The sequence below is a fragment of the Rhinopithecus roxellana genome, chromosome 13, assembly GCF_007565055.1.
Source record: "Rhinopithecus roxellana isolate Shanxi Qingling chromosome 13, ASM756505v1, whole genome shotgun sequence".
In the NCBI taxonomy this organism is placed as follows: Eukaryota; Metazoa; Chordata; class Mammalia; order Primates; family Cercopithecidae; genus Rhinopithecus; species Rhinopithecus roxellana.
In genome coordinates, this window is record NC_044561.1 from 118,297,627 (window position 1) to 118,307,323 (window position 9,697).

General features: G+C 48.7%; 1 protein-coding gene across 4 annotated transcripts in view; it reads left to right on the forward strand.

Annotated features, from left to right (window-relative positions):
* PABPC1L (poly(A) binding protein cytoplasmic 1 like) overlaps nucleotides 1-7,717 on the forward strand; it is a 30,074-nt gene extending 22,357 nt beyond the window's left edge. The window contains exons 9-15 of one of the 4 annotated variants that reach the window (XM_030914217.1): nucleotides 450-540; nucleotides 1,159-1,287; nucleotides 3,506-3,612; nucleotides 5,042-5,135; nucleotides 6,474-6,604; nucleotides 7,079-7,153; nucleotides 7,527-7,717. In XM_030914217.1, coding sequence (XP_030770077.1) covers nucleotides 450-540; nucleotides 1,159-1,287; nucleotides 3,506-3,612; nucleotides 5,042-5,135; nucleotides 6,474-6,604; nucleotides 7,079-7,147 — 621 coding nt within the window. In that variant the 3' untranslated portion in view covers nucleotides 7,148-7,153; nucleotides 7,527-7,717. Of the gene's footprint in view, nucleotides 1-449; nucleotides 541-1,158; nucleotides 1,288-3,505; nucleotides 3,613-5,041; nucleotides 5,136-6,473; nucleotides 6,605-7,078; nucleotides 7,154-7,526 lie in introns of those variants that run through there. The other 3 variants (XR_004052570.1, XM_030914218.1, XR_004052571.1) reach the window with 3 other exon arrangements.
* Nucleotides 7,718-9,697: the final 1,980 nt, after the last annotated feature.

Sequence of the window (9,697 nt, forward strand, 5' to 3'; positions counted from 1 at the left end):
TAGATGGTCATTTTTTGTGGGATGCCTGTTAACATCTCCCCTGGATGTTAGTGTTCTGAGGAGCATGGTTTGGGAAAGGACCTCATGGGACTTAGAGGAAGTAGAAAGATGTCACCCATTAAAGGCCACCAGAGTGAGAACATTCCTCTCCTTTTAGCAGTTGTTTAAGCTGGCACAAGTTGGAGTAAGATGTCACCCTTTTTATCCAGGTCATTGGGCTCGCTGACAAGGAGCCAAGATTGAAATCTAAGATCTTTGCCCTGGAGGAGTCAGGGCTAATGGACATCCTGAGATGGGAGGAAGGAACTTTCATTTCAGCCTTATGGGTCTTGACTCACCAGTCCCTGCAGGAGCCAATGGAGTTCCTGCCATGGTGTCCCTGAAGAGTTGTAGCTTCTCACCTACCCTGCTGCCAAGCCCCTCAGTCTGGGTCTTCTTTTCCCATGCAGCCTCCAGCCCAGGCTGCATACTATGGCTGTGGCCCGGTGACACCCACCCAGCCTGCTCCCAGGTGGACGTCCCAGCCACCTAGACCTTCCTGTGAGTGACCCAGCCCCTTCCACTCTGACTGGCCGATTGGTGTGGGCCCCATGAGGCAGTCATGACCCAGGGATGAAACCTGGCTCTGCCACTTTCCAGGGTGGGTGACTTCACTTTTCTGAGCCTCAGTTTCCTCTTCTGAGCATGGGCCTGAATGAGATGTGTGTACAGTACCAAGCACAGTGGTGAGCCAATGAAAGACACAGCTAGCCACCAGCAGTCATCGCCAAAGACGCCTCTGATTTGTGACTCTGAAAATTCTTGCAAAGCTGAGAAGATGAAATTCCTCTGGTTATATTATTGACCAAAGGCCCTCCTCTGTTAGAGTGAAATGCACACTCACTTGAAACTGTCTTGAGAGACTAAGGTGTACGATCATGGTGCTTATGCAGTTTGGGGCTCTGGGTAGACACAAGCTGGATTTGAAATTGTAGATTCCTACACTCCCCCTTTCTGGAGTTCTGGGTCTAAGTGAATTGACTCCTATTTCTGTTGTGAATGTTGTAGTTTCCCTTCCCATTCTCTCGGTGGCCCTGGAAGCCTCTGGGCACAGTGTGCTACCCTGATTATTCCCACCATTCCATCCAACTTTTCTCTCTGTGGTGTCTGCACCACAAGCTGCCTACCCTCCAGGTGCCTCGATGGTCCGGCCACCAGTCGTGCCTCGTCGCCCCCCGGCCCACATCAGCAGTGTCAGGCAGGCCTCCACCCAGGTGCCACGCATGATGCCTCATACCCAGAGAGTAGGTGAGTGTGGGTAGGGCCAAGGGGAATGGGGGTGGGGCAAAGTTGGCACCAGGAGTCAGGACCAGCCTCCATGGTGACCTTGCCATACGCCCTCTCAGTGAGCAAGGCCGACTTTGGACACTGTAGCATGGTAGTTAGCTTGGCCTCCAGTTCCTGGGACCAACTGACTCAGGCCTCTGCTGACTACTACATCCGATCACCTAATCTGTAAAATAGGGACAAAAATAGTACCCCCATTTTATTGTAGAGAATTTAATTTTTTTTTTTTTTTTTTTTTGAGGCAGAGTTTTGTTCTTGTTGCCCAGGCTGGAATGCAATGGCATGATCTCTGCTCACTGCAAACTCCGCCTCCCAGATTCAAGTGATTCTCCTGCCTCAGCCTCCCAAGTAGCTGGGATTGTAGGCATGCACTACCATGCCTGGGTAATTTTGTATTTTTAGTAGAGACGGGGTTTCTCCATGTTGGTCAGGCTGGTCTTGAACTCCCGATCTCAGGGGATCCGCCCGCCTCGGACTCCCAAAGTGCTGGGATTACAGGCGTGAGCCACCGCGCCCTGCCTTAATTTTTTTTTCTTTTTTTTTTTTTTTTTTTGAGATCAAGTCTTGCTCTGTTGCCCAGGCTGGAGTGTAATGGTGTGATCTCGGCTCACTGCAACCTCTGCCTCCCGGGTTCTAAGCAATTCTCCTGTCTCAGCCTCCCAAGTAGCAAGGATTACAGGCACGCACCACCATACCTGGCTAATTTTTGTATTTTCAGTAGAGACAGGGTTTCACCATGTTGGCCAGGCTGGTCTCGAACTCCTGACCTCAGGTGATCCACTGGCCTCCACCTCCCAAAGTGCTGGGATTACAGGCATGAGCCACCATGCCCAGCTTGTTGTTGAGGATCAATGAGATCATGCATGCAAGAGCTTAGCGCTGGGCCTAAAGCCTGGTAAGTATTGCAGTGACTATAAACAAGGGTGTAGATTTTGGCTGTTCAGCAAGCGCGTCTGTTCTTTCATTCTGCAAATGTTCTCACGTCCACTCTGTGCTGGAGCCCCAAGCTCAGCACTGGAGGTTCTGCGTGAATGAGGCATGCTCAATCCCTGGCCTTAGGTTGCTGCCAGGCCCTGACACCCCTGCTTATTCCTTTTTATTGTGGTAAATACACATAACAAAATTTACCACTTAACTATTTTTCAGTGTACAGATCAATGGCATTAAGTATATTCATACTGTTGTGCACTGTCACCACCATCCACTCTCCAGAACTCTGTTCATCTTGCAGAGCTGAAATTCTGTGCCCAGCAAACCATAACTTCTCGTTCCTCCTCCCCCTAGCCCTTGGCAACTGCCATTCTACTTTGTCTCTGTGAATCTGACTATTCTTGGTACCTCATATAAGTGGAATCATAGAGTATTTGTCTTTTTGTGGCTGTTTTTTTTTTTTTTTTTTTTACTTTACATGTCTCAAGATGTATCTATGTTGTAGTGTGTGTCAGAATCTCCTTATTAAGGCTAAATAATATTCCATTGTATGTATAGACCTCATTTTTACTTATTTATTCATCTATCAATGGACTCTTTTCTACCCTTTGGGTATTGCGAATAATGCTGCTGTGAAAATGGTTGTACAGGCTGGGCATGGTGGCTCACGCCTGTAATCCCAGCACTTTGGGAGGTCGAGGTGGGTGGGTCATGAGGTCAGGAGTTCGAGACCAGCCTGACCAACACGGTGAAACCCTGTTTCTACTAAAAATGCAAAACTTAGCCAGATGTGGTGGCATGTGCTTGTTATCCCAGCTACTTGGTAGGCTGAGACAAGAGAATTGATTGAACCCAGGAGGTGGAGGTTGCAGTGAGCTGAGATCACACTACTGCACTATAGCCTGGGTGACAGAGCAAGAGTCTGTCTCAGAAAAAAAGAAAAGAAAAGAAAAGAAAATATTTGTACAAATAGCTCTTTGAAACCCTGCTTTCAATTCTTTTGGGTATATACCCAGAGGTAAAATTGCTGGATGATATGGTAATTCTGTCTAACTCTTTGAGGAAGCCCTATACTGTTTTTCTGTAGTGGCTACATCATTTTACGTTCCTACCAACAGTGCACAGTGTTCTAATTTCTTTACATTCTTGTCAACGCTTGTTATTTTCTGTTTTGGTTTGGTTTTGTTTCGTTTTTGGATAGCAGCTGTTTGAACTCTGCTTTTTTTTTTTTTTTTTTTTTTTTTTGCAGCCAACATTGGTACTCAGACCACAGGACCCAGTGGGGTAGGATGCTGTACACCAGGCCGGCCTCTCCTGCCGTATAAATGCTCCTCAGCAGCACATAGCACCTATCGGGTAAGGCCAGCCTAGCTGCCTGCTCTTAGCCTGGGCTCCTGGCCGCCTGGCTCAGAACCTTAGCTAAGGTGTTGGGCCTTGGCTTTTTTTCTTTCCTTGGCTTGTAAAGTTTCGTTTATTAATGTGTACAATCAGTAAGAGATCACCCTTACTGCGAGAAGGGGAAAGAGGGCCAGCATCCTGTTTTATTTACAATCTGTTTTGCCTCGGTTATTACCAAAATTAATTTGGATGTCCTTAGTATTTGTGATGAGCACCAAGGAAAGGTATTCTAAGAATATGATTATTGAAGGGATGTACTTAATCTTCAAAACAGAAAATATCAACTCTAATCAAAGACTGTATATTTATCTACCTGCCCTAAAAAAGGTCCAAAATTCAGGATTATCATATCCTATGTAGAATTTCAATGTGTCTAGTTTGAACAACTTCTAGGAAAATGAATGAGAGAAGGGTCTTTTTTTTTTTTTTTTTTTTTTGACAGCACCCAGGTTAGAGTGCAGTGGTGTGATTATAGCTCACTGCAGCCTCAAACTCCTAGGCTCAAGTGATCCTCCCACTTCAGCCTCCAAGTACAGGCGTGTGACACCAGGCCTGGCTAATTTTGTGTATTTTTTGTAGAGACAGGAGTCTCATTATGTTGCCAAGGTTGATCTCAAACTCCTGGCCTCAAGCAATCCTCCCACTTTGGCTTTCCAAAGTTCTAGGATTATAAGTGTGAGCCACCACACCCAGCCAAAAATGTGCTAAAATTACCAAGATGTGAAAGGGTGAGAAGTGTGCTGGGGACATGTCCATAAAGCTACTTGATAAAAAGTGCTTTATTTGGCACAAAGTTATTGGTAACACAGGGCTTTCATTTATCAACGTTCATCAGGGACCTTTATAAGTTCATAGCACTACAGGAAATGTCTAAGCTAGAGGCATGACTTCGTCTTCTAATCCACTTTGCCCTTGCTGGGGACTCTGCACCCTACCTGATCATCCAGACCTTGCCCGCTGTTCCCCTCCTCCAGTGCCTCCCTGGCCTTCTGTTCACTTGCCAGGGTAAGTGGGGTTTTTTTTTTTCCGTTTTTTTTTTGAGACGGAGTCTCACTCTGTCACCCAAGCTGGAGTGCAGTGGGGTGATCTCGGCTCACTGCAAGCTCCACCTCCCAGGTTTAAGCCATTCTCCTGCCTCAGCCTGCCGAGTAGCTGGGACTACAGGTGCATGCCACCACACCCGGCTAAGTTTTTGTATTTTTAATAGAGTTGGGGTTTCACCGTGTTAGCTAGGATGGTCTCGATCTCCTGACCTTGTGATCTGCCTGGCTCGGCCTCCCAAAGTGCTGGGATTACAGGTGTAAGCTACCATGCCTAGCCCAGGGTAAGTGTTTTGAGGGCATGCCTATCCATGGTGATTAAGGGATGTGTCCCTGGCACCATGCAGGTCCAGGAGCCAGCTGTGCACGTCCCGGGACAGGAGCCCCTGACCGCGTCCATGCTGGCTGCAGCACCCCTGCACGAGCAAAAACAGATGATTGGTGAGTGGCTGGTTCTCCTACTCTGGAGCAAGAAGAGGAAGGCTATGAGCTGGCTAGCCTGCTGGGAAACACCCTGAGTGGTGGTCCAACGTGAGGTCAAAGTCCAGCATTGTCACTGCCCCCCACTAGTGGGTGACTGTGGCCAAGCTGCCTCTGTTCTTCAGGCACCTATTCTCTTGTCTTAAAACTCTGGTCAGACTAGATGGTCCTGAGGTCCAGAACTTCCAGTGCTGCTGTCCTGTGACTTTGAGGTTGGGAGACACTCCAGATGTGGGCAGATCAGGGGACAGAAGGGAGGAATAGAGGTATGGTCTTGGGTTTCTGCCGAGAAGTGGCCTGTAGGTGGGGGTTAAAGTTCGTCACCCCTTTCCTGAATGGGAGGAAGCTGCTGTTCACGTTTCCTAGTGCTCAATGCAGGCAGGTGGGGCATTGGTGCATTTGGTAAATATGTGATGTTCCCCATAGATTCTGGATTCCTTGTGCAATTCATCTCCACCCCAGTGTCCATGGCAGGCCCTGAGAAAAATGTCACTAAGTGAACACAAGCTTGTTCCTGGTTGGCAGGTTCTTTACTGCATGGCCACCAAGACCTCCAGACCCTTCACTGAATGCCCCCATTACCACCGCCCCATTGTTTCTTCAGCTTACTTAGGGTTTTGCCACGTTACCGCTTTCCCCTCACCCTGAATTTTTTTTTTTTTTTTTTCTGAGACGGAGTCTTGCTCTGTCACCCAGGCTGGAGTGCAGTGACACGATCTCAACTCACTGCAACCTCTGCCTCCCAGGTTCAAGTGATTCTCCTGCCTCAGCGTCCCAAGTAGCTGGGATTACAGGCACGTGCCACTACGCCTAGATAATTTTTGTATTTTTGGTAGAGACGGGGTTTCACCATGTTGTCCAGGCTGGTCTCAAACTCTTGACCTCAGGTGATCCGCCCGCCTCGGCCTCCCAAAGTACTGTGATTACAGGTGTGAGCCACTGTGCCTGGCCTTACCCGGAAAACTTTTAAATGAACTTAATGGAAGTAGAAGCCTTTGTTACTAGTTCTCTATAAACATCTTCACTTTCTTCATGGGAAGACCCCTTCCACCCTTTCTGCCTTAAGAGATACCCCATCCTTGCTGGGCCCTGCACACAGCTGAGAGAGGCTGACCGCCAGTACCAGGCCCTGTCATTAGAAGTACCTGATGTTAGAGCAGGTGTTAAATGTCACAGCCTGGAAGGAGCAGTTCTGGGAGAAGAACCCAGATGTCCTCAGTGCTCCACTCCATACCAGCCCTGGGATGCTGGGATGTGAGCCAGGCAGGTGCACAAGCCATTAGAGGGTGTTCCACACAGGGGAGCGTCTCTACCCCCTTATCCATGATGTCCACACCCAGCTGGCCGGCAAGATCACGGGCATGCTGCTGGAGATTGACAACTCAGAGCTGTTACTCATGCTGGAGTCTCCAGAGTCCCTCCATGCCAAGGTAAGCAGGAACCTGGGCAGCAGGGAGCCCGAGGGGGCAGGAGCAGAGCTAAGGACAAGGGCTCTCCTAGTGGAGCTAGTGGGCAGCTGTTTGGCCAGATAAAGTGTTTCTTCTTGCTGACACTTGAAGGCCTGCTGAATCTTAGAGTGGAGGGGGGCTTAGGTAAGGGTTTGCTTCTTCGCACCTCCGTGGACTAACTCTGTTGTTCCATAGGTAGGGTTTTGGTACAAGGAAGTGTGTTCTGACTCAGTGTAAGGGTTAAGATTTTTCCAGTTGTCCAGCAGTGTACCTCTGTGTCAAAGGTGACAGACAGGGCCATGGGATCTTGCAAGCAGTGGTGGAGGGAGGGTTCCACAGAAACACTGTGGATGGAGGAGGATCCTGTATCCAGGATGCTGAGCCAGGGGGAGGTCAAGGCTCTTCTGGGACCTGCTGGGGCAGCTGCACTAAGCCTCTCCCACTCATGTCCCACAGATAGACGAGGCAGTGGCCGTGCTGCAGGCACACCAGGCTATGGAGCAGCCGAAGGCGTACATGCACTGAAACCAGGTGGGTGGAATGGTGACAGGAGCAGCTGAGCCCAGGAGAAGCTGTAAGGAACTAGGCAGGGACTTTCACAAACACACAGAATTGTGCTGTGTCCCTGGCTTTCTCTGAATCACCAAGGAGTTTGGAGGAAGTCATGAGAATCAGAGGGGATGATTAACTGTGATCAGAATGAGGGGTGGTGGAGGGTGAAGGAGGTGCCCTCTTGCCAGCTGCCCTGTTTGGCTTCATGCAGAATAGGTTGTGCTTTCCTGGGGCCATGCCTGGCTCTATTCTGCCTGCCTGAAGGCATGGCCGGGATGAAACCACCTTCTTTATTGAAGTCTGGGTGTCCACCATACTTTAAAAACACTTACTTTTACCTTTTTGTCCTCAGAAAAGGAAATCCTCACTTCCATGGCTGCCAAAAGGACAGTGTTTCTGGCTCTCAGTCCTAAGGCCCTGCAAACTCTAACTTATTTCCCCATGAGTCTGTATCTATCCTTGGGCTCTGTATCTGAATGACGGTTGGTCACCCATCCAGCCTATTACCTTTTGCTTTGTGTATTAAAAGTGCTGCAAAATCTGCCTTGCCTCCCACCCTTTTGTGTCTGAGGGAGGTGGGGACAGAGCAAAGGGTAGACATGACTGGGTGAGGCTCTGGCTCTAAGAAACAGAAACCATAAAGGAGTGCTGAAGTACACAGAGGGCACATACACAAGAGCAGAAGTGTCAGGAACTGACCCATCAACAGTACAATGGATGACAACACGAATATCACACAATGGACCAGAGCTACAGGGGCCTCCATCTGATGTGCATGGAGCCCCTGGCTTGGGCACCCTGCAGGGCAAACACCCAGCTGCTTCTCGGCTCCAGGCTGGCTAAGGAGTTGTGTAACATAATTAACCCTTGTAGGAACGCTTTAGGGCACCTTCCCAGGTCAGGATTTTCCTCCCCTGGAAATGGGGAAGTCTCTCAAAGCTTCTTCGGGTGAGTTAGTGCTCACCTTCCAACAGGGACATACGGTCGTCTTTGCTGTCTCCTGTACCTGAGCAGCCAAATGAAAGCTTCTACTATGACCCAAGCAGACTGGGTTCTGCTAAAAATTCACCAGCAACAAATCTGACTGAGTCCTCAAGGCTGCTCTGCCACTCTCAGCTCCTCACTCTTCCTGTTCTCCACTCCACAGACCTCCAACCTGTCTTCGCCACACTCTGCCCACTTCTCTGGCTGCTTTTAATCTGTTCCCTGTGCAGATCCATCGTCTTCTCCCCAAATGCTGACTGCTGACATTTCTTTAGTCTCAGTCCTGGGCTCTCTCCTTTTCTCATGCCATGTTCTCCTGAGCTATCTAATTTACAAGCACATCTTCAATTTGCACCTAGTCTAGGATGACTCCCCGTTTTTCTCTTCAGCCCAGTCAACTCTTAAGAGCAACTGAGTCACCTTTCTCACATTCCACCACCTACTTGCCATCAGCTCCTGGTTATCTTGGTAACATTCATGTATAAAATCAAGCGTATGATTTAACTAAGTTCTCTTTTTTTTTTATTTTTTTAAATTTGAGATGGAGTCTCACTCTGTCGCCCAGGCTGAAGTGTAGTAACACGATCTCTGCTCACTGCAACCTCTGCCTCCTGGGTTCAAGCAATTCTTCTGCCTCAGCCTCCAGAGTAGCTGGGACTACAGGTGCACTCCACCACACCCGGCTAATTTTTGTATTTTTAGTAGAGATGAAGTTTCACCATATTGGTCAGGCTGATCTCGAACTCCTGACCTCAGGTGATCCACCCGCCTCGGATGGGGTTTACAGGCATGAGCCACTGTGCCTGGCCTTATTCTCTGATTCTCTCTTCCAGTGTTCTATCTCCACAAATGGCCCCACCATTCTGTTGCAAAAGCCAAAATCGGAGGGTTTCCCCAGCCCTGCTGCCATACCACTTTCTCTCTTCCCATCTTCCAGAGAAAATCCACCAACATGACCTCCTACCAAATCGAAATCCACTTCCACTACCTAGTGGAATAAATCCACTAATTTGAGCTAAGCTCAACCCCTGTACTACCTTCCGCCGATTAACTGCATCTACCCTAGCCCTCCCGCAGTCTGTCCTCCACCATGCACTCCTAAGACTTCAAAATGCCTCTCTAATGTCTCATCCTTGCATAAATCCCGCTGTAGCTTCCCACCATTAGAATAAGGACCACTTTACATAGCCTAGGAGTCCCCGCATGATCTGCTCTCTGCCCTGCCATTCCCACGTAACAGTGTTTTACCTTCTCCGGGAGTGGGGTAGAATTCCATCACAACCTTTAAGACAGTCATATTGATAGCTGTGTGTCCCTCTCCTAGAAACATTAACCTATGAGAAGCAGAAGTTTTATTCCTCAAAGCCTCTCTGGAAAAGGCTGAATGATGTTAACTTTCAAAGATGAGTGATGGGCATGAGGAAGCTTATCACGTTGTATTCATCAGAAATTTCTGAAGTACAAAACGAGTAGCCTCTTTGGGTTGTGCCGGCCCTACCCTCTGTGTCTTTACTAGCAAATCAAGTTGCTTGCCTTCTA